This window comes from Diceros bicornis, chromosome 40 (assembly GCF_020826845.1).
Source record: "Diceros bicornis minor isolate mBicDic1 chromosome 40, mDicBic1.mat.cur, whole genome shotgun sequence".
NCBI lineage: Eukaryota > Metazoa > Chordata > Mammalia > Perissodactyla > Rhinocerotidae > Diceros > Diceros bicornis.
Genome location: NC_080779.1, coordinates 6090044 through 6115879, shown reverse-complemented (window position 1 = coordinate 6115879; position 25836 = coordinate 6090044). Strand labels below are relative to the sequence as shown.

Sequence of the window (25836 nt, the reverse complement as noted above, 5' to 3'; positions counted from 1 at the left end):
AGTAGAATGAGTGAATGAGTGAATGAATAAATGAATATGTTAGAATTTTCCATCTTTTGTCATATACTTACATTACTGAATAATTCTAGATCAAATAGTAAGTTAGTTCCAAAAGCAAATACAGACATCTTCTTTGTGATTTCTTGACCAACTTACTGAGTTAAGATACAAGACAAGATGAAGTTTAAATTGAAAGAATTTATTACATACAAAATGATTATGATTACATTTGTTAAACAGAATTTCCAATTTTTTCTGTTTCAACTCAAAACAATGTTAAATTATTAAGTATAAATATAGTAATACAATGGAGACTTGTTGGTAACTACTAGGTTAACATGCTATTTCAATGTACTTTTTCTTTAAGTGGCACAGGATCTCTCATGAGCCAGCTGGTGCGTTTGTGGTTGCTGTGTATGCTTGGCTGGTGTATAATGCGTTACTGTATTTTCTTCAGAAGTCTTAATGAAGTAGCCAGCTGTGAAAGAATTCGGACCCCCTAGATAAAAATGGCTTTCCACGTGGAAGGACTGATAGCTATCATCGTGTTCTACCTTCTAATATTGCTGGTTGGAATATGGGCTGCCTGGAGAACCAAAAACAGTGGCAGTGCAGAAGAGCGCAGCGAGGCCATAATAGTTGGGGGCCGAGATATTGGTCTGCTCGTGGGTGGATTTACCATGACAGGTAGGTTCCCATCTGGCCCACCCCTCCTCTGCTTCTCAGAGTAACAAAGCAAACATTGCTCTGTCCTTTGGGGATTCTTTATGTTCACTACTTATATGTTTTTTAAATAATTTTACACTTATTAAAAACAAAAATAAAATGATTTCGACTCAGTAGTACTTGAACAAAATGGTTTTATCATAAATCACTGGACAGAATATCAGTGAAACAAATCTGGGCTACTGGGCTGTTTAGTGGGTGGAAAAAGAATTAAAACAAAGAGGTGTAGGAAAGTGCAAAAATGTCTTAGTTTTACAAGTTATGTATCTGTAATTAATGTGATCAAGCCAGTGTCTCATCGTGTTCTTTAATACGGGAATGAAGTTGTGACTTCAAGTTGTCTTAAATGATGAATGCCAATGAACACTAACTAGTGATGGCTTTAAACCTGAATAAACCAATTTGGGGGCAACACAATTCCAAATTGATTGATACTCTGGTTTGAAACTTAATTCTACCAGTTAATAAACTAATTTTCTCACAGGAAGACAATCATATGTTAGGAATCCACATCACTGAAAAAAGATTTCCAGCAACCTTGATATAAAAGGAAAAAAGCTAGGGTGTGTCCTAACAGGAATCCCTCAGCCATGTCTGCAGCTCTCTTGCATTCAAACCTTCCCTATGCTGGGAGGGGCCCATACTTGCCTCATTTACCCAGAGGTAGTTCTGTTTAAGTGGTGACTTGTGTCTCTTTCATATTCTTCTTAAGAGGTCATTGAAAATATTTCTGAAAAACAATAATTTAAAATTATGTCTTTAGTATTATTTGATACATATTCACTAACAACACACATTTCGTTTTAGAGTCTTAGTAGGTTTTTAAACATTAGCAACATAACCTATAATAACAGGAACTCTGAGTGACCATTTGAAGATATCCCGTTGAAAATCATATCCAAATGATGCCCAATTTCAGTCCTGAAGTGCTATTTGAAAAGGATTCACTCTGTATATGAAATAGCTTACCAAACCAATCTGTGAAGACCGCATCCCTGTTTGGCCATCTGAAACCTACAATGTTCTAGAATAATTTACGGACTATAGATTTTATCTTCAGATATTCACATTTTACGTTTAACTCTTCACAAACTGTGCATTTCATTTGATCTTCGTGAAGATCTGTATCTTTGTATTTGACCACTGTGAGAGGGCTCTGGGGCTGAGTGAGGACAAAGAGTTGCATGGTCAACAAAGACAGAGCCAAGGCCTGACCTAGTCTCTGGGCGGCCCCCCTGGCCGCACAGTGTGCAGGTGTAGCCCTCCGCTGGTCTCATTTGATTTCTGTGTAAAGGTACACAGTTTGTAAAAAGGTCTCCTTTTTACCCTCTGTTTCTCATTTTTTCTACATACACATGTATAGAACAAATTGTATTTTGCAAAATATTTTCTGTGATGCCTAATATACAAAATTAGACAAATGCAAAAACATAAAGAATAAGAATCATGCATAAACCTACCACCTGCAGATAAGTTTACTGAAATGTTGGTGTAGATTTTCCAATGTTTTTTCTTATTACCACCCGCTGGTGAATAGTAAGCACAACTTTATATCATTATTTTCATTTTTCATTATAGCACACGCTTCGCTTCTTTCCCCTAAAGATCCAGATGTGATACTGGCATCTGAAGTGGATTAAAACATTGTGATTATATTTCCTTCACATTTCTCCTATTACAAAGAAAATGAGAAGAAAAGCAAAATAAAACAACAAAAGTTGTTGATTTCATTCAAAAAAACTGTTGAATAAATGTGCTGTTGTACATCAAACTATTTTGTTCATTGTAAATTATAATGTCCTATTACCGTAGTTTAATATTATATTTATTATGCCCATAAAGGTAATGTTTCAGAATTTGTTCTTTTATCATTTAGAGTGATTTATTTTCAACCTAATAGGCTATTAAAGTACATAGAAAAAATCTGACGTAATATTTCTTATAAAGTCTCATGGTCTAGCTCAGGTTTTAAAGATTTTTTTTGTCTCTTAGAACTGAAAAGAACCTTGGTCAATATCATAATTTATTTAAAATCTGAACAATATTACCTAAACCTTGTCAGATTCATCGATTGTATATATTTAATAAAGAATAAAGACTGAAAATAAAAATGCATATAGTTTAAAAAAGTTCTTGTTCTCATTCATGAATCTGACATGAAATATACAAACATGCAGAGCAAATTCCGGTATATAAGGAACTAGATTGATAAAAATGGAGGAATTTTAATCAGAATAAATAACCAACCCTTCACCTCTATATTACAATATTTGCAATCATTCAGGCACCAATATTCGGTTTGGATGAGGAAGAGACCTACACAATGAAAAATGATCACTAGTAAGCCTTGTGCTTGTAAGACCATCAGATCGTTTATGCAATGAAACGCTGCTGGTGTGTTGTTAGCTGTTCCAGTTGCCTAGCAGGAAGATAAAGTCTCAGATTCTGGGACTGTGAGAATTGATCCTAGTTACACATCCAGTGGGGGAAAAAAAACTCTAAAATTTCAGCAGGGCTTAAAATGAGAAAAACAAATAATAGCATTTGTTATTTGTTAACACCCATGTAAAAGCTACTACGAAGATGAAATTGGCTGCTAAATACGTATTTATCCACTTTAGGACTTTGTGTATAAACTTTCCATTTAAATGTACTTAAAATTTCTTTTCAGGAAAGTCTTTTCAGATTAACTCTTTAAAGATAGTATTAACCCCAAAACAGTCTCTATTCTTTGCTTTGTTTTTCAATTAAAAGCCAGATAAATTCTGGCATGAACACAACAGGAAAGCCTGTCTTTGATAGTTTCATATACATATTATTTGTTTTACTTACAGTCTAACTGTGAGATTTTAGAGAATTTTTCAGAGTCAAATTTTATTCCCAATGTGTTAATACAACCTAGAATTCAGTCTCATATCTGATAAGTTTCTTGCCAGTCTGTGTCCCTCGTAATTCTATTATACAATTCTATGTACACAAATTCTACATAGGGATTATTTTAAATATTTTGACTACCCTCTTAAAAAGATATAAACTGAAAAGATTTAAGTGTTCCATTAATCTTAGTTTTTCAGCAAGAATCAAATATTATATTTTCTTCTTGGAGAAAATGGTAGATTTTAGAGATCATTCCTGGCCCAAACTTGTTTAACCAAAATGTGTTTTCTTTGCTTCCTTTACCTCCCTCCTTCAGCTATTATGCTACAGAAATTTTATTAAATAAATCTAAAGAAGACATATTTCTTATTATTCTCTATGATATATCAAATATCTTGCTAAAAGATTAGATTAGAACAAGATTAGAAAAGAAAGATTAGAACAAAGAATTGCAAGTAGGTATGCAATCAACATTTAAAAATTTTCTGAGGGCTAGTCTAGGCCCTAACTGCATGTTGAGTACTTGGGAAGACAGAGGGGAAAGATAATAAACCCACTTTAAGACACCTTGGAGTAAAAGTGTCATATCTCTCTTCCCTTCACACTCTTAGCAATTTAAGGTAGTACAACTTAATTATGATGCAGCACAGATTTGCCAGGATTCTGTGTCCCCAGAGTTTTTAAGAAATGACTCTATCAATGAAAAGCATGCTCACAGACACACGTGCACATGCACCCACATACATCACTCCCTGATGACAAGAGTCATGATCAATGTGAAAAGATCAATACAATTAAAACAAAAGGCCTTGAAATGAAGACACCTGACCCCATGTTATATGAAGGCTGGGGAAAAAGTTGCAGTATTATTGAGAATAGAAATAGTCATATAATATATTGTTTATGCTTTCTGACTTTATGATATATAATAATATCATTTAAAATTGTTGATGACTAAATGGATTTAGAAAACATCTGGGACCACACTGTCCAATAGAAATATAATGTGAGCCGCAAATGTAATGTTAAATTTTCTACAAACCCCTTTACAAAACTTAAAAAGAAATAGATGAATTAATGTAAATAATAGAATGTATTTAACTCAATACATTGAAAATATTTTCAGTTCACCATGTATCAATACAAAAAAATTATTGAGATGTCTTCTATTTATTTTTCCATACTAAGTGTTTGAAATCCAGTGTGTATTTCACACTCATAGAACACGTCAATCCAGACTAGCCACATTTCAGGTGCTAATAGCCGTGTAAAGCTAGTGGCTGCTCTGTGAGACCAAGCAGGTCTTGGGTCTGACGGCATGGCAGTGTCTTTCTCTTTCTTTTCATTCTATTCCAGCCACCTGGGTCGGAGGAGGTTACATCAACGGGACAGCTGAAGCAGTGTACGTACCAGATTATGGTCTCGCTTGGGCTCAGGCACCAATTGGATATTCTCTTAGTCTGATTTTAGGTAAGTGAAAGTTTAAACCTCAGCAACCAAGTCCGTAAACATACAGAACAGGAGTATAAATCACAAGTGAAATAACAGGTCAAACAATGTGAATGGCTATTGTGTAGAAATGTTACCATAAATCTCTAAGTGGCTGTTACCAGAAATTGGTGAGTAGCAGAACACTAATGCTTAGATTGTTTGATCTCTTGATTATAGAATATGTAAAAAAATCCCTTGGTCTTGTGATTCACAGAACAGTAAATTTCTTAAGGTTATCTTTTCTTTCAAAAATAGTGTGGATATATCATTGAGAATGAATCAACTTAAATTGTATCTGAATTTCTTTTTGTAAATCAAACTAATAAAAGGTCAAGAATATTATATAACAGAGTTCCTTTTTTTTTTTTTTTTTTTGCACTTAAAATACTTTTATTGGATCTTGCGTTTATTCAAAATGTCGGAATGCTATACTGGATGTTACAAATGTGTCAAGGCATTTTAGTGAGTGCTGTGCTGGCCCATGTTTTTAATCCACATGCCTCAGATGTACCATTCAGTTGTACTTTGGATGCATACGGTGATAAATGTCTTAAGAAATTTAAATTTGGCTGCAAAATATCTCTTAGTTCTGTACTCATAGGGTATTTCAGATTGGTTCCTCAACATATACAAGTGTTCTAAAAAATTAATTTCCCTTGAGAAATTATAGCATGGCAAAAGGTTGGCAAACACTATTATATTACGCATTTTTTATTTTCTCTTAAACACCTGTTTAATTTCTTTTAGGTGGGCTGTTCTTTGCAAAACCTATGCGTTCCAAGGGATATGTGACCATGTTAGACCCGTTTCAGCAGATCTATGGAAAACGCATGGGTGGGCTCCTATTTATTCCTGCACTAATGGGAGAAATGTTCTGGGCTGCAGCCATTTTCTCTGCCTTAGGTAAGGATCAAAGGAATGTTGTTCTAGCCGCCTTTCTCTGGCTGACTGAACAAATACACAACTTTACACGGGCCAGGCCACCCCCAGCCTCCCTCACCTGGATTAATGCAAGTGTCTCCCTCCTCGCAGTTCTGCCCTCTTCCTGTAATCTCCACATGGTAGCCAGACTCATCCTTCTAAAATGCAAATCTGATCATATCTCTTTCCTGCCTAAAACCTAACTTTTTAACTGAGATCATAAGGCTTTTTATGACTTTGGCTCTGATTTTCTCCTCTCATCATTCCCCACACCTCCTTCCTTCATCCAGAACTGTAGTCCTCCTCCCACACCTCTGACACTTTGCAAGCCAGGGTGCCCTATGCTTTGGACTCCTGTCCCCCCTTTCCTCTCACACATCTGCCTAGATAACAGGAGTGTCCTTCAGATCTTCTCAGTCACTTCCTCTGAGCAGTCATCCTGAACTGGCTGGATGCCTTTCCTATGGGCTTCCTTAGGCACCTGGAATTTTGTTCTCATTGGACTTACCACTTTGTATGATTAAGTGCCTGTTTATCTATTTCATGCTCAATTTCCAACCTCAAAAAGTGGATTATAAATTTCTTGAAAGCAGGACTTGTGTCATGTTAACAGTTTTAATCCTATCACAAAGGAATGGATGAATGAATGAATGATCTATAGCTATAAAGAAAACCAGTGCTGCTTCCTTTTTCCTCAATGTAGTCCCATTACATCATAAAAGATTGGGTTGTGGATATGTTTAGGGATCTAGAAAATGAACTTAGACTCTTTAGAGTCTGACTTACTACCAAGATCAGTTAATGCTAAGGACAACCTGTCCTTGGCCCTTGGCTTCCCAGCCCACTTGTAAGATTTAGAAAACAAGTGATTTCAGTGGCATCTTGGGAGGTATTTAGGCTCGTTCCTCTGTGTTTTGATCAAGGAGAACCTTGATCGAACCATCCTACTGAGCACTGAGTTCCTTCTTGAAAACCACAGAGCTGGAAGTTCCACAACCTTCATCAGTGAGCTGTGTCAACGTTGAGCATCTAGGCATTCACATATGTTACTCTCCATCTCTCCTTACAATTGGAAATAAAGAGCTTAACTCTACAGCTGCACGTTGGTCTGAACAAAAGTAAGATGAGATGAATTTCCTTCTATGTTTTATATTCTAGACTACAAACTTATCTTCTGGTTTCAGTATTATCATCAGATCTGGCCTCTATAATATCAGATAATGTACACTACATTTCATTCCTTTCTCTCTCAAAGTCATATATAATCTTATATTATTCTCTTGGTCTCCAACTGTAAAATGAAGCAGTGACTTGATGTAGAAAAGAAGATAATTTGGTAGTTATAAAATAATCTAATAACTCAGTGAAATATGTTGCAATTTCCTGGTGCTAGATAATAACTCTCCACAATAACATGCCACTGTATTTCTGTCCTAATGAAATTGTGTGTAAAAGTACACCTCCCTTCCCACCTTGCTCTCATTAGCTAGGAAGCAATGGTAGTTTATTCGTCATTGGTTTCAACACCAGAAAATTTTTGTTTTAAGAAAAAACTGCCTGCTGAGATGTCAAAAAAGGAGTGGGCTGAATATCTAACAGAATAAAAAATGTTCACTCTCACTGAATAAAGATCAACTTATGTAACAGAGCCCTGAAGAGAGAATAGAATTAATAAACTAATATTTCTAAAGTATTTTGGAAATATAAAACATAATAGCTCGACTCTGAACTTTGTTGCAATAGTTATTTTTGTACATATATACACATGTGTCTATGTCTGTGTATGTAAATACATGTGTAAAATATATTAATACCTCTCTCTCTCCACACACACACACCAGACAACATATATGCAAACATTATGATATTACTTGACATCCATGCACTGGTAAAGAGAATGTGTGTGTATTTTTAAATTAACATCTATATTTTCTTCAAAAATAATAGTTGGACATAAGTCAAAGTTAGTGTTTATTAGAAATAACTTGGGATACTTAAGAATAGACAAATTTAAGATCTATTACCACCTTACTGTGCGTGTGCATAGTTCACCACTGAAACATAGGAGAATTTTAAACTATCTTCTTGGTGTAAATGGACAGCATCCTTACAAGTTTTTAGAGAAATATATCTTTACGCTTCTAACAGCTCAAATTCAGTGAATTTTTTATAAGTATTTACCGTATATTTACTTTTATGGCTGCATGAGAACACTAATATTTCACAGCAGATCTGAAAGTATAACTTTGATTTTACTCCAAATAATTGAATTATTTAGAAAATATTTTAGAAAAAATTTATCCTAATCTTAGTAGTGATAGAAAACTGGGTAACTTTCTAAAACCACTGAATTACGACCAAATGGCAGCATCTACCAGGACCCCAAATCTTTAGGATCCTAGTCCAGTGATCTTTCTTCTATAACGCACAGCCTCCCTACCTTTTGCAGATGTAGAATGAGTAGAAATTTAACTAATGTGTGCAAAATTAAGATGCATTCAAAAAAGATAGTTAAACTTTCATAATTCATGGAATATAACTTAGAAATGTTGTTATTAAAGTAGAGAATTAGACCAAAAGAAGAATGGCAAAGAGTTGCAACTTAAGTTTCAACATGAAGTAAATAATTTCAGGAAAAAAATAGCTTGTTAAATATCTGTAGAATAATAACTCAGTCAATTATCCGAAGTCAATTATAAATAATTGACTTCTTTCCCTTGTCTTCATCCTCCAACTCCTTACCATGCTTGTCCTTTTATTAATTGTTTTTTACTTATGAAAGTAATTTAATTTTGTTACCAAAGCCAAAACACTAAGAAAAAATTTCTTGAAAAACATTTTTTATTGTTATCTTAGATGAAAATATCACATACTGTTCTATGAGATAAATTTTCATGAATGGTGGGTTGCATACACTAGTAGCATGCAATTGAGGAGTCATAGTAAAATGTAAGATTGCAAATGATGATACAAAAATCACAGATTTGTTGCATGTATGTTAGCATTCCCAGCATTGCCATGTTTAAAAATATGAAATATAAACTATATAGCTTTTGAAAACAATGGGGAAAGAGTTTGTAGAGCAAGAAATGAATTCTGAACTGGAAGTCCAGGAACCACAGTGGTCCAATTGTCCATACCATAACATTCTCATTGGAAATATAGATACCAACAAACACAATAAACAAAGTCATAAAGTCAGAAAATATAATTTGATTTCTAAGGCAGATTTAAAATTTTGTTGATGAAAATTACTTACACCTATGATATTTAAATCTAGGGATCTTCTGTACATTGGTGTCCTAGTGGCAGGACTGGAATGCTGCACCAATTAAACAAAATAAAAGTGATCTTTTACCAAATTGAAAGAGACAACTTTGATAGATGCAATTTACCAATTTTACTGTTTTCTCCTATAAATTTGTCTCAAACCTTGCTACCTTAGACCATCTGTCATCCAACCAAAGCTACCATGGGTCAGAATTAATGCAAAATAGCAAATTAATACTAACTGTAAAATGTGGAAATGTATGATTATGCTTATCAAAAAGACTTGTTTTTCTCATGGATGTGCGTAAATATATTGCGTATATTTAATTATCAGAGTTTCAGATAGTTGGTGGAATTATTGTAAGTTCTTATATTGGTATTGTTTATCATATTTCATGGAATTTTGTAATCATATCATGAATTTCAGGTGTCCCCACATAAATAAATTAGCAAAGCACTAATTTCAAAAAGAAAGAATATTTTAAAACATACATATATACAAGTAAATATATATATGTATATGTATATTCAATTTACTGAGATATAAAAATTTCAATATGAAAATTTACTTTAGCTTTACCATGCAATACACTTCATATGACACAGGAAATATCTGCTGTCGCTGAACTGTCAGTACGTTTTTGCACAGGCAGTGGAATGCAGCTGTGCACCTTGACCACGGCCTTCTCCTGTTTGCTCTCTTCCAGGAACCACCATCAGCGTGATCATTAATGCTAACGTACACGCTTCTGTCATCGTCTCTGCACTCATCGCCACTCTGTACACCCTGGTAGGAGGTCTCTACTCTGTGGCCTACACGGATGTTGTTCAGCTCTTTTGCATTTTTGTAGGACTGGTAAGTGGGGCCATTCACGGATTTTCTTCTTCCTTCCTTCCTTTGTTTTTCTTTTTTGTTGCTTTCTTCTTTTGTACAAGATAATGTGGTATTTTATACTAACTCAGCAACAATTTTAAAAATGTTATTTTCCATCAGGAGTAATACATAGTAAGTCATATACTATTTGAAATTTTTAATTTATCTATGAATTAATTGGATGAAAAACTCTAGTCATTTTATTAGATTTTGACAGAAAAGTGTGCCTTCAGTTTAATTCTTAGAAAGGTCTGGGTCTTCTTTTCCTTCATGCCTAGATTTGATGGAAACTTATGGTGATCTTCTTTAAGTTTTGAAGGCAACACACTTTCTTCAGAGTTAAAATTTAAACCTTAGTGCTAGTCTGTGCTAGTCTCTTATCTTTCCCTTATATTAGTTTTGGTTAATCCATAAGCCTGCTCATAGGACATAAAAATTACCCCACTGGAGGGGCCAGCCCCGTGGCCTAGCGGTTGAGTTCGGCGTGCTCCACTTCGGCAGCCCGGGTTTGGTTCCCAGGCATAGACCTCACCACTCTTGGGGCCATGGTGTGGTGGTGACCCACATACAAAATAGAGGAAGATTGGCATAGATGTTAGCTCAGGGTGAATCTTCCTCAAGCAAAAAGGGGGAGATTGGCAACAGATGTTAGCTCAGGAGGAATCTTCCTCAGGAAAAAAAAAAATTACCCCACTGGAAAAACTGTGGGTTTCAGTATTAACATCACTATTTGGGATCTAAAAACAAAGAAAAGGCTTAATTATGTAAGTCACTAGAAAGATTTATTGTGTATTTCTTGTGAGTCCTAGATTAAATTAGGTAGTATATGTGTGTTTTATTAAGTAAAACATACTGTATAATTATGAGACATGAGTATTATTAGTATTTAATTAAAAGCACTTTTGCATGTCATGAACGATTTTAGTCAGTGTTAAGCCATTGCAAATTCACATCTTAAAGTGTAAAGATTGTAATTATACAAATAATAATATCCAACACCTAAGACACATCAAAGGAAGTGTAAAGAAAATGGTATGTCCACTCTGTGCTAGGGGCTGTAGTGGGTTCATACACCTATGTTATCTCAGTTGTACATACTGTAGGGGTAGGGGCAATGCCCTCGTGCAAATGCTACGGACAGAGCAAGCTAAGACTGCAGATCATGACTCATTTTCCCAAGAATGATCAGAGCACCCTGATTCTCCTTGTTTTTCTTTACTTTTCTCAAAATGAAAAGCTTTTGACTTTTAGTGTTTACACTAGACATTTAAAAATGAAAAAAGAAGAACGTATCTTATACCCACTCTCTTTTTACTTTCTAACATCTCTAATAATATACAGAAGAAAAATTTAAAAGAACTGACTACAATTAAAATTATAGTTTAGCCATAAATTTACATATGCTAGCAATGATTGTAGCATTTCCTCCTTTTCTCCCAGACATTTTATTTGCAGTTCATGGAGTTTCATTCACTCAAATTTTAGTTGAATTCAAGAATACTTAATTTGCTCTAGGACTCCTACTTCTTTATTTTTAAATTGCAAAAAGCAAGTAGATAGTGCTGAAATTCTGAATTTTCCTTAGCATCATTATAAACTTCCGGAAATAAATTTGTGTTCAGACTATCAGTGGCAAGGTTAGTTTGGCAATGACAGCTCTCATAACTGATGTGCTTGGTATTCTAAGAAACACAACCCCAGGGATTGAATCTGTTTATCGATGACATATGTGATTTCTCATTGCTCTGCGTGAGACCAGAACTTAAAACAAGCAGGTGCATAAATCAAGTGTGCTAGTATAAAGATGATATGGCAAATATATGCAGGAGTAAATGTTAAGAGTGGTTTTCTGCTACAAAGTGTAACTAAATTGATAAGGAATCAAGTTCTGTTGATTACTAGTTAAAGCTGTATTGAATTGGCTGAATATAAGGCCAGATATAGTTTGTTTTCCAAGCTTCAAATTGCTATACATGCAAACATAATTAATTAGTTAACTTATACTTTAAACCATCTTTTCTGAAATTCTCTAAATCTGTTGATTTTATCATCATCTTTGGAGCTCCACAACTGTAAACTTGAGGTTCATCTGTTAGCTTTCCCTCTCTCTGACCTGTTTCTTTTTATTATAATCTAAGGGTTGTTGAATCTCTCTTTGTAATCCTTTTTAGTACCAATATCGTTCCATTTCCACTCTCACCTCTCGATGTCAGGCCTCTATCTGGGTTATATCAGTGCTGCCTTACTGTTCTTCCTGACTCTTCCCTTCATCTAAACTCACTGTTTACAAATGATGTTAAAATTCAGAAGAAATTCTACTAAAATATTTTTAAAATGCAGAAGAAATTCTTCTAGCTTCCAGTTGCCAAACAGACAAAATACAAATCTCTTAGCTTGCAATTCAAGGTTCTCTTCACTCTCTTTATCTCTCCCACTTCCCTAAGCCACCCCCACGCCAACCAACCCTGTCACCCAACAGATGTGTGCACACACACGTACACACGCCATATATTCTTCTGCTCTTTGTCTTGATCTACCTAGACTGTCTCTCCCTTCAATTCCTTCTTCTTCTACCCATTAGAAGGCTCACCCTTGAAGGCTTGTTTCACCCTCAAATTCTCAATCAAATCTTTCCTTGTCACTTTAGTGAATGGATGTTTTTTCCTAATTCAAAGAGAACATAAAATGTTTATATGTAAATATATATAATGTTCTCAAATTTAATGTTTTGTTCCCAAAGCTTTCTGGTGACTGCTCCTATAGTTGATACGATATAGTATAATTCAGCACAGAAGTACACAATATGTTACCTTAATGTTTCTAAATCAATATTTCACGGTGGACTGCAGAGAACATGATTCCAAGTTCTTCTCTGTCTGAACAAGAGGAACTACTGAGCTATGTGGTCTATGAAAAACAATAGGTAGCTAAATCTTACATACATTAGTTAAAAATCATAGCCTAACATTCTAATGTCACTCTTTGGTTACAGTGGATCAGCGTCCCTTTCGCACTGTCACATCCTGCCGTCACCGACATTGGATTCACTGCTGTGCATGCCAAGTACCAGGAGCCTTGGCTTGGGACCATCGAATCATTCGAAGTCTACACTTGGCTTGATAGTTTTCTGTTGTTGGTGAGTGATGCTTTTACCTGAGGAATGCAATCTAATTGTTCCTAAAATCAAATGCGATTTTAAAGTTTATATGTAAAATCCACTGACTGGCTTATGTCCATTTCTGAATTGACTACTTTCTACTGGAAGGATGGAGCCACTTACTGACTGTGGTAGCTGACTAGTATCAAAGTGGAGAGCAAATGAGGCCTTAAAGGAATAATGTCCATGGAGTTATGTGTGGTGTGTTCACATTTGTGTTGTGCTGTAAGTTGAGGAATACCATGCCCTACCCCCAGATACCTATCCCAATCTGAGATCCAAGACATCTAAAAATTTTAATTTGTATTTTGTATTAAGGCATTAAAAACCAATTTCTTCTGAAATAAGTAACTCATTTAGTCTCTAATTACAGACTAAATAAATTAGTGGTGTCATAAGGCCTTAAGTGCATAAGATAAGTTGGGAAAAGAGGTATCACTCAGGAAAGATGCCAAGAAAGAAGCCCTGGGAAGTAAGAGGCAGCTTGAGATCATACAGAGCCTTGGGAGGAAGGGCACAGATCAAGGATTGAGGGAAGAAAGAAAAACCAAAAGAACCTACCAGATTTTTTGATTTTGCTAATTAGAGGGGTTATGTATACAAACAAAACACTGTATTTGACTTCAAAGCAATAAATAGATTACTTTTTATATTAAAATTGGGGAAAATTGTTTATTTTTGTTTCCTCTTTAGAGGGTTCCCAATATTTTGTGATTTAACTTTGTGTTTGTGGCACTTTGCTAAATGTTAGCATTAAAAGGAGATGTATCTGTCCCAGGAAAGACAGCATGAAAACACATATTTCCAGTGGTGAGTAGGAGGGCTTCTTTCCCAAGGATTGTTAAGAAATGTATTGGCTGAAATTTTTCTTGAATAATTTACAATTATGTATTGAATGGAGAAAGAGATTAAATATTTTGTGTGTATGTAATTATACCTGCAGTGCAGGTATTTTTATGGTTATGTGGAGTAGATGATGAGACTCAGACAAGTTAGGCAATTTGTTGATAATCACACCATTGTCTGAGCTAGAGATTGAAACAGAGAATCAAGATCCTTTCCTCTACACCCCACTTTAGATTCAGATTTACTGATCTTTAGGATAAGGCATTATACCCAGTTATTGCTAAAGTTTTTTCCATCTCAAAAAATTGTATGACCGAGTCATGTTCATTACTCAAATTGTAAGATAAGTTGAAATGAAATAATAGATGTTGAATGAATGAATGAATGAATAAACTGTAAAAGTAAGCCTTGAAATGTTTCACCACTGGTCTCTCATCTTCCAATTGTCTTTCATGCATCCCCTCCATGTAAATGACTTGTCAAGTCCTGCTAATGACACTATCAAAGTATCTCCCAGTCTCACTCTGAACTGGCCCAGTGTCCCTATATTGTCACTATATTTAGCTGACAGCAGTCCTCACCTGGCCTATTGTGATAGCCCCTCACTGGTCTCCCCACTGGCAGCCCACCCACATCTCACTCCTCCAAGCCTATTTTCCACCTTCCCACAGAAGCTGCTGTTTGCCAGTGGAGGTCAGATTTTATCTTACTTAAAAACCTCTGATGACCTGATGATCTAAATGTCTAAGAGAATAGGTATGTAAATTATGGTATATCAATCCATGTAGTCATTGATATTATTGATAAATATTCATTGACATGGAAGATGTTAGTAACATATTGATTTACAGGTTGCAAAACAAAAGTTTTGGAAGAATATAGAATTGAGTCATGGAATTATGAATTTTAGAATTTCCTCTTTTAGCTTTTTTATTAATTCAATTTATTTAAACTAAAAGAATAAACAACAGTTCAACCATTTCTCCCACCACCTGTCTCTGACAACCAGTCTGTTCCTTGTATCTATAAGCTTGTTTTTATTTAATTTTCAAATTTTTTTTTTAGATTCCACATATAAGAGAGATCATAGGGTATTTCTCTTTCTCTGTCTGACTTATTTCACCTAGCATAACACCCACGAGGTCCATCCATGTTGTCACAAATGGCAAAATTTCATTCTTTTTCGTGGCAAAATAATATTCCATTGTATATATACCACATCTTTATCCATTCATCCATTGATGGACGCTTAGGTTGTTTCCATATCTTGGCTATTGTATACAATGCTGCAATGAACACGGGGGTGCATATATCTTTTTGAATTAGTATTTTTGGGTTTTTTTGGATAAATACCCAGAAGTGGAATGCTAGATCACATGGTAGTTCTATTTTTAATTTTTTGAGAAACCTCCATACTGTTTTCCATAGTGGCTGCACCAATTTGCATTCCCACCAACAGGACACAAGGGTTCTCTTTTCTCCACATTCTTGCCAACACTTGTTATTTCTTGTCTTTTTGTGTATGTATGAGGAAGATTGGCCCTGGGCTAACACCTGTTGCCAATCTTCCTCTTTTTGCTTGAGGCAGAGTGACCCTGAGCTAATATCTGTGCCCTTCTTCCTCTATTTTGTATGTGGGATGCCACCACAGCATGGCTTTGATGAGTCGGGTAGGTCTGTGCCTGGGATCCAAACCTGCAAACCCTGGGCTACCGAAGCAGACCGCTCCAAACTTAACCACTGTGCCACCAGGATGGCCCCCTTGTCTTTTTAAAGATAGGCATTCTAACAGGTGTGAGGTGATATCTCATTGTGATTTTGATTTGCATTTCCCTAATGATTAGTTACGTTGAGCATCTTTTCATGTACCTGTTGGCCATCTGTATGTTTTCATTGGAAAAATGTCTATTCAGATTCTCTGCCCATTTTTTAATTGGATTGTTTGTTTTTGTGCTGTTGAGTTGTATGAGTTCATTACATATTTTGGATATTAACCCCTTATCAGATACATGATTTGCAATTATTTTCTCACATTCAGTAGGTTGCCTTTGCATTCTGTTGTTGCTTTTCCTTGCTGTGCAGAAGCTTTTTAGTTGGACATAGTTCCACTTTTTTATTTTTGTTTGACTTGCCTTTGCTTTCGGTGTCAAATCCAAAAAAATCATCTCCATGATGAATGTCAAGGAGCTTACTGCCTATGTTTTCTTCTAGGAGTTTTATTGTTTCAGGTCTTATGTTCAGGTCTTTAATCCATTTTCAGTTAATTTTTGTGTATGGTGTAAAATACACCAGTTTCATTCTTCGCATGTGACTATCCAGTTTTCCCAGTACCATTTATTGAAGAGATTGTCTTTTCCCCCTTGTATATTCTTGGCTTCTTTGTCATAGATTAATTGATCATGTATGTGTGGGCTTATTTTTGGGCATATAAATAGTATATATATAAATAGTGTATATAGTGTATAAACAGTGTATCTATTCTGTTCCACTGATCTATGTGCCTCTTTTTACGTGGTACCATACTGTTTTAATTCCTATAGCTTTGTAATATAATTTAAAATCAGGGAGCATGATGCTTTCAGCTTTCTTCTTTCTCAAGATGGCTTTGGCTATTTGGGGTCTTTTATGGTTCAATAGGCATTCTAGGACTGATTGTTCTATTTCTGTGAAAAATGACATTAGAAATTTGATAGCGATTGCATTGAAAATACAGATTGCTTTGGGTAATATGGACATTTTAATGATGTTAATTCTTCCAATCCACAAGCACAGAATATTTTTCCATTTATTTCCTCTTCAATTTTTTTCATCAATGTCTTATAGTTTTCAGTGTACCAATCTTTCACCTCCTTGGTTAAATTTATTCTTGGGTGTTTTATTCTTTTTGATGCAATTGTAAATGGGATGGTTTTCTTAATTTCTCTTGCTGATATTTCATTATTAGTATATAGAAATGCAACAGATTTCTGCATATTGATTTTGTATCCTGCAGCTTTATTGAATTTCTGTTTCAGAAAATCAGTTTATTAGAATAATAAACAAAACATCTGTTTATTAGTTCTAACAGATTTCTAATGAAGTTTTTGGGGTTTTCTGTATGTAATATCATGTCGTCTTCAAATAGTGACAATTTTACTTCTTCTTTTCCAATTTGGATGCCTTTTATTTCTTTTTCTTATCTAATTGCTCTAGCTAGGACTTCTAACACTATGTTGAATAAAAGTGGCAAGAGTGGACATCTTTGTCTTGTTTCTGATCTCAGAGGAAAAACTTTCAGCTTTTCACCATTGAGTATGATGTTGCCTGTGAGCTTGTCATATATGGCCTTTATTATGTTGAGTTACATTACCTCTCTACCCACTTCTTTGAGAGTTTTTGTCATAAATGGATGTTGAATCTTGTCAAATGCTTTTCCTGCATCTATTGAGATGATCATATGATTTTTAGTCCTCGTTTTGTTAATGTAGTATATCACATTGGCTGCTTTGCAGATGTTAAACCATCCTTGCATCTCTGGAATAAATCCCACTTCATTATGGTCTACGATCCTTTTAATGTATTATTATTATTATTATCATTTTTATTGTGGTAACATTGGTTTATAACACTATATAAATTTCAGGTGTACATCATTATATTTCTATTTCTGTATAGATTACATCATGTTCACCACCCAAGACTAATTGCAATCCATCACCACACACGTGCCTAATCATCTCTTTCACCACTCTCCCTCCCCCCCTTCCTCTTTGGTAACCACCAATGCAATCTCTATCTCTATGTGATTGTTTGTTGTTGTTTTATCTTCTACTTATGAGTGAGATCATACAATATTTGACTCTCTCCCTCTGACTCATCTCGCTTAACATAATACTTTTAATGTATTACTGAATCTGGTTTGCTACTACTTTGTTGAGGATGTTCTTTTTTTTTAACTTTTGAACATGTATGTTTTATATAAAAAGGAAATTGTTCTAGGATCAATATGTGACAAACACTTTGCTTGACAGAATTTAGAGCCCAGTTAGAGAGAGGCAATTAAAGAAACAACTTAAATATATTGTGATATGGGAAGTTCATTCATATGATAAATATTTGTTGAACACTGACTTTATGCCAGTCAGAGGACTGTGGCAGTAATCCAGGGGAAAGTATTTTCCCAGCCTCCTCTCTAGTCACTCCCACATATCCTGACCTCTAATTATACCAAATACACAGTGGTTTCATAGCTGCCTCACTGTTTTTTTCTTTCATTTTTATATTGGATTTTCTCCCTGCTACTCTCTTCTCTCTCCATCTCCAGCTAGTGACACCCTATCAATGCCTAAGGACTGACTCAAATGTCATTTCTGTAGATCTTCCTGATCACCATGCAGTTGTCTTTCCTCCCACCTTTTCACTTCCCTCTATCACCCCCAGATAATTAATTGTTTCTCCTTTTTGCTCCTATACATATAGCGTGCAACATGTTATATGCCTCCAAACATTTTTGATTGTATATCCTCAATAAGACTTTTAAACACACCCACAAGGTAGATATATGTAATTTTCAATTGCTTATATGTACTGCACTAAGATGGTATGTAAATTATTTAATAAAAACAACTATATAACATTTAGGTACGAGGTAAAAATGAGTATAAATAGAAATTCCAATATTTTCTTTGATGCTCCACTATGTTGCCTTGAGTATTCCACATACCCCACCTTGGAAGACACCGTAATGCATTGACTCTCCCAGTGGACGGTGAGCTCCAGAGCAAGAACCACACCTTATTCATCTTTGCGCCCTGACAACCATTACATTGCCTGGCACATGATTGAGATCCAGAAATATTCATTGAATTGTATTGATTCAGATTAAACTTCATACTTTCAGAATCTTAATTTCTTGAGACTATTTTATGATGGTTAAAACCTCCAGATGAGAACAAATAGAAGGCTTCTAGGTAGTTGTAATGCACTTAAATTAGCTAAATTTGGGAAAAGAAAAGATTATCCTATGTAATTATGTAAGAAAATAACTTGAAGAAATTCTGCACAATTGAAAGTATGACAATAACATAGTGATGGCAATTGAGATGTGTGTCATATAAGACCATTTTCTACACTTTAGAGCTCTATCTATGACTATTATGAATGTGATTGTAATAAATTTCACTTTAAAAATACCTAATAGATGCTATTTTCCTGCAATTCATTCTGAGTCCCTATGGTTCCCTTGCAGATGTTGGGTGGAATCCCATGGCAAGCCTACTTCCAGAGGGTTCTCTCTTCATCTTCAGCCACCTATGCTCAAGTGTTGTCCTTTCTGGCAGCTTTTGGGTGCCTGGTGATGGCTCTACCAGCCATACTCATTGGGGCCATTGGAGCATCCACAGGTAAATATCTTACAGCTTCAGTAATTGACCCACTTAAGCTTCACTGAAGTTACCAAGTACCACCCAGCTGCCCTTCTTCCCCTGCATTCCCCCTACCCCACATAGTTCATTGTTTCTCATCAAGCTCACATATATTCCTTTTTATACTATTCAACAAATTGTATTATAGCTCAGTGGTCTCCAAAAATTTTTTTGATTGCTCACCCCATCAATAAAGTACCTGTGAGCAGGGCCTGCCCCGTGGCTTAGCGGTTAAGTGTGCGCGCTCTGCTACTGGCGGGCTGGGTTCAGATCCCGGGCGTGCACCGATGCACCGCTTCTCCGGCCATGCTGAGGCCGCATCCCACATACAGCAACTAGAAGGATATGCAACTATGACATACAACTATCTACTGGGGCTTTGGGGAAAAAAAAAGGAGCAGGATTGGCAATAGATGTTAGCTCAGAGCTGGTCTTCCTCAGCAAAAAGAGGAGGATTAGCATGGATGTTAGCTCAGGGCCGATCTTCCTCACAAAATAAATAAATAAAACTGTTTTTTTTTTTTAAAAAAGTACTTGTGAGCATACCTACCTCCTCCAATGTTGGTATATTTATCAATTGTGTATATGTAATCTTGACAGCAGTGGTTCTCAACCAAGGTGCACATTGATGTCACCTGGAGAGGGGGAGGGAGTCTTTAAAAAAATATCTGTTTCTGGGATACCACACAGGGATTTTTTTTTAATAATCTAAGATAGAACCAGAGACCAGTGTTTTTTTAAGTCCTCTTGGTGAGTCAAAATGCAGCCAGAGCTGAGAGCCACTGACTTAGAAGTTCACCTGCCATCACCATGACTACCTAAGGACTGCTTTGAACTTGAGATTTATGTTTCATATTTTTGATAGTTTGTTAAGTAAGAGTTTTCTTTCTTGGAGAAGTCAATCTATAAGTGTGTAGGTAAAGAAAAACTCACGTACTAAGTCACTTAGAGAATAACTTACTCAAAATTGGTAAAAAAAAAAAAAGCGTTATGAAATGCTTATTTCCCAGTTAGACTCTACATAGAATATTTTTTAACTCTCACACTTAATATGATTGAACTTATTAATTACTCCTGACCCTTGTGTTCCCATGCTATACAGCTTTTAAGAGCATTTCATGAAAATACATCACATTAAACTCAAATTTAAGGAGTCTAGGTAGAGATAATTAAAACAGATTAGAGAAGTTCACCTTTCACTCTGTTGTGTTTTGTAAAGATAATCCAGGATGATGCTCATCTGGCTACTTTGACTTTCAATTAGTAGAGCTATTTATTGAGTTACTTAATTTTTAAAATATAGTCATGGCTCATAGCCTACGCTCTCTATTCCAGCTGTTCCTCCAAGACATAAATAAACACTTAAAAAGACGGGTGACAAGGACCGGCTCAGTGGCCTGGTAGTTAAGTTCTGCGTGCTCCGTTCCGCTTCAGTGGCCCGCGAACCCAGGTTCGGATCCTGGGCACAGACTTATGGCTGTGACAGCAGCCCACATACAAAATAAAGGAGGATTGGCACAGATGTTAGCTCAGGGTTAATCTTCCTCAAGCAAAAAAAAGAGGAAGATTGGCAACAGATATTAGCTCAGGGCAAATGTTCCTCACCAAAAGAAGAAAAAAAAATGATGGCTGACAAAGGTGATTGTGTGCCTTTGAATAAAAGATAGCATTAATGTCACAGTCATAAAACAGATCTGACCATTAGTTTGTGTGTGTGGGTGTGGGTGTATGTGTGTGTGTGTTGTATGACAACAGACTGATAAAAGCAGTTTTTCTTGGATTAGGTACACATTCTTGGTCGATATTTCTGATACCATAACATCTCAGTTAATGCTATAAAATTGGCTACATCAAAGCATGACTTTGAGCAATTGTAATGGAAGGGGGGAAGAAAAAATGGTAGGATCCGGGGGAAACCACTCCTATTTCATCTTGTAATCATGGCATCGAAGAAGTTCAGCAAATAAAAAAAGAGCTATGCTAATGTACATTTAAAGTTTCCATTGTCTTCTTTAGCTCATGCTAGTATAACTAAACAGCAAAGCAGCTATATATTCAAAGATAATCTTATGTTTCACATCTTTTTACCACAGAGTCCAAAAATGTCCTGAAAATTTCAATCCCATACCTGCACTTTTTATTCAATAAAAAGGGACTGTCCTTTATCTATCATGCCTCCCATTTCCAGTAAGTGGAATTTGGAGCAAGAAGGAATTTAGTTGGGAGAAAAATAATGCTGAGACAGCTCCAAAACCAAATTTATATACAGGAAGAGGATGGGTGAGAATAGCCCCACTACTGTCTTTATCCATTTATACACGTACAACTGAGGACCAAGGAACGAAACAGTAAGTGTCCTCTCACATCTCCAAATGGTTGAAGAAATACTCTATGCTTCAGTTTAAGATCATTTCTTTTCTATGATTCTGCACAATGTAATGCCACCATTCCAGAAGAGAAATATATGTATATATATCTCACCACCATAATCTGTGCAGGTCTTTTGAATAAGACTAAATGCAACCAAAACCCATTAGAACCCAGGACGTATAAGACAATTTCACTTGACCAATACATGACTTCCCATCTAATTAGACTAACATACCTAATTAGACTAATTAGACTTACTATCTGTTTAGACTAATTCATACGTTCTGAATTTATTTCAAAAACTGCTAATAAATAGGATGACCCCCAGAAGGATAAAGAATGTATGTCTCTTTGGTGGTTGTTATGTTGTTTCCTTTCATCAGACTGGAACCAGACTGCATATGGGATTCCAGATCCCAAGAGTAACGAAGAAGCAGACATGATCTTACCAATTGTTCTACAGTATCTCTGCCCTGTGTACATCTCTTACTTTGGTCTTGGTGCAGTTTCTGCTGCTGTTATGTCATCAGCAGATTCTTCTATCTTGTCAGCAAGTTCAATGTTTGCTCGGAACATCTACCAGCTTTCATTCAGACAAAATGTAAGGACAGGTTTTTTTTAAACATAACATAATTATTGTCGTTGTTGTGGCCATGGTTGTATTTATTGTGTATTCAATATTATATACTTATTAATATTCTATATTAAAATCTGGCCATACTTTGATTAAGCACACAAGGTTAAATAATGATGAACTTTATTTATGCTGTAAATAAATGTTTTAATGCATGTTATTGTTCATGTTAATACTGAAGGGAAGAAATCAATATAACTATTTCCCAAGAGATACGGTCATATTGCTATAATTTAAACTTCTTGTCCTTCTAGTGAAAGAGTAATGAAACTCACACTATCTTAGAAAAACTTTGAGTTTAGTTAAATACGATAAGAAACTTGAGAACCCCATTGTAAGCAGAATATGGTAAGTTGTTTCCAGGGTATTTGTGTAACATCTGTCCTGCTGTTGGCTTGACCTCCACGTCCACCTTTGTCAGAAAATAGCCTCTTGATTTGATTTTCCTTATTGAACCGAGTGGGTGCAGAACAGCATGCTCTTGTAGTCGCTGAGGGGCCAATAGTCCCCTCCACATTCCTCCTGGACTAAAGCTTTGCCTTTCCCTAGGTTTTCCAGGTCATAGTTAACAACACGGTTCCACTTGTGTTTTCAGATGTTTGGCTCGATGGTGGGGCCCCTATGTAGAGAGGAAGCAAGGAGGAGGCATGCCTCCTCACTGCTGCATAAGAACTATTCCTTAATACGTAAAGTGAGCAAAATTCTCCCTTGCACTATTATTTCTCTATGACAACACGTTAGCTCATCTCACCTCTCTCCCTGCACATTCAGGGAAAGGCACTGGTGGTCTACGCTTCCTGCATGTGCTACACAGAATCCTCTTGGAAAGGCCACATAGATTGCTTGCTTCTTATGCTGTGGTTTAGGTTGGCTTTTCCCATAGATTGAGTCATTTGAACCAGGGGAATTCTCTAGACCAGCTCTAAAGCACAGAAATGCATCTCATTCTTCACCTAAATGAGCCAACACATTGTGTGAAAAGTTGACACTGGCAATTTCTTGCAGGCATCAGACAAGGAAATCGTTTGGGTCATGCGAATCACAGTGTTTGTGTTTGGAGCTTCTGCAACAGCTATGGCCTTGCTAACGAAGACTGTGTACGGGCTCTGGTACCTCAGCTCAGACCTCGTTTACATCATCATCTTCCCACAGCTGCTCTGTGTACTCTTCATTAAGGGAACCAACACGTATGGGGCTGTGGCAGGCTATATTTCTGGCCTTTTTCTGAGAATAACTGGTGGGGAACCATACCTGTACCTGCAGCCCTTGATCTTTTACCCTGGTTATTATTCTGATAAGAATGGTATCTATAATCAGAGATTCCCATTCAAGACCCTTGCCATGGTTACTGCATTCTTAACCAACATTTGCATCTCGTATCTAGCCAAATACTTATTTGAAAGTGGAACCTTGCCACCAAAATTAGATGTATTTGATGCTGTTGTTGCAAGGCACAGTGAAGAAAACATGGACAAGACAATTCTGGTCAAAAATGAAAATATTAAACTAGATGAACTTGCACCTGTGAAGCCTCGACAGAGCGTAACTCTCAGCTCAACTTTCACCAATAAAGAGGCCTTCCTTGACATCGATTCCAGTCCAGAAGGGTCTGGGACTGAAGATAATTTATAATGACCACATCTAAATAAAATACTGCTTTCTCAGACAGACAGCAGGCTAGTCCTGGAAGGATGGTTTGCAGCATATAAAAAATAAGTTTCAAAAATAAACAACATTCAGGAGGACAAAAATGTATATAAAAGTAAAATTGCACAAATACAAGCCAAGCTAAAAGGAGGCACCTATGAAAGCAACAGCTTTCTTTCTCATTGATATTTTTTATTCTCATTTGATTTTGACTCTAGATAGTTTTGTTAAGCATTCAAAAATGAATAAAGCCCCACTCAAAGAACAGAGGGCCAAGCAGAGTGTTTATCTTTATTATGAAAAAAGGAAGTAGATATGAAAGAGCCAAGGAAATTGGATAGTCTTGATCCAGACCTTGCTTGCTAGTGCACTGGTGAGTCTAGTTTAATTACCGCACTGAAGCTATGAGAATAACTCACTGTCACTCCAAGGAATGGTGCAAGGAATTAACCAGCTGATTTTCTTCTTTCATGTTCTTAACTAAAACATTTGCTGAATGTGAAATTTGTTTTTCTTTTAGTGGTGGCATGTATTATCCTGAGCACATGCAAAGCAAACACAAAAAATATTGTATAGTGGCCTATGTGCAAGGTGATAGGAAAATAGAATCCATCTTTGTAGAGGAGCACTGGGCTCCTTTGAGTGTGTCTACAACTACCATATGCGCTGAGAAGAGTACCTGGAGCGTGGAAGGCAACCTTAAAGCAATAAATAAATCAAGAAGGCCATTAAGCAGAAAAAAGTTACAGGAAGAATGGTAGATTTTTATCTTCATCTGAAGTTTGTAAAGTTTTGCTTCATGATAAAAGAAGTAATATCTTGGCTTGCTCTCTAAATTAGTTTTGGAAGTGAAAATGAGCCATATGTAAGGTAAGGTAGCTACATAGCACCAATTAAGGTTAATGAGAGACAAGCCGCACCTCCTGATAGTAGTAAACCTAGGAGAACAAAACCCACTCAACTTTGGATACTCATTAGTGAGGATGATTTAATGTCAAGAAAGATACTATGTGGCACTTTTTCACATAAGCTAGTCTTAGGTATTGGGCAAATCACCTCTACAAAAAGTGTATAGTGAAATTTAAAATGCAGAAGAAAGCAGAAAGAAAAAATAAGTCCTAAAAGGAAGAAGCCATCAATCTTAACATTTGGTGTCTGCATAACTTTCATGAGGTTGGTCATTAAATATTTTGCTCCTTTTCTGTGTGTGTGTGTGTGTGTGTGTGTGTGTGTATATATATGTAATGGTTTGTATCCATTTTAGAATTATAAATGCTTTCCCACCAGTCACTTTATAGACATAACTGGAGCTGTGTCTACAAAAGTAGAGTGAACCGATAAACTGAAAAATTATCTGAGCTTTTGATCCAATAAAGAAAAGCAGCCTGAATTATTCAAACTAAAGCACTTCTTTCCAAAAATATTTCTTTTTTGCAATTCATACACAAAGTGAAGTTAACTCAGCGTTCAACATTAAGTATAAAAGTTGTGTTTGGGAAGCTAGAATTCCTTTTTTTTAAAATCCTAATTGTCTAAAAGCATCGAATAATACATGTTTTTTGTTACTGAACATGAATTAAAGTAGCAGGGTAATTTTTAAAATATGAAATTAAATAATTTT

At 35.8% G+C, this 25836-nt stretch overlaps 1 protein-coding gene across 1 annotated transcript; it reads left to right on the top strand.

The window, feature by feature from the left end:
* Window positions 1-463: 463 nt before the first annotated feature.
* SLC5A7 (solute carrier family 5 member 7) lies at window positions 464-24361 on the top strand. The gene is made up of 8 exons (XM_058534654.1): window positions 464-687; window positions 4960-5073; window positions 5842-5997; window positions 9993-10141; window positions 13152-13295; window positions 19390-19543; window positions 22318-22535; window positions 23574-24361. The coding sequence occupies exons 1-8, from the start codon at window positions 510-512 to the stop codon at window positions 24198-24200; spliced, it is 1740 nt and encodes a 579-aa protein (XP_058390637.1). The 5' UTR covers window positions 464-509; the 3' UTR covers window positions 24201-24361.
* The last annotated feature ends 1475 nt before the right edge of the window (window positions 24362-25836 follow it).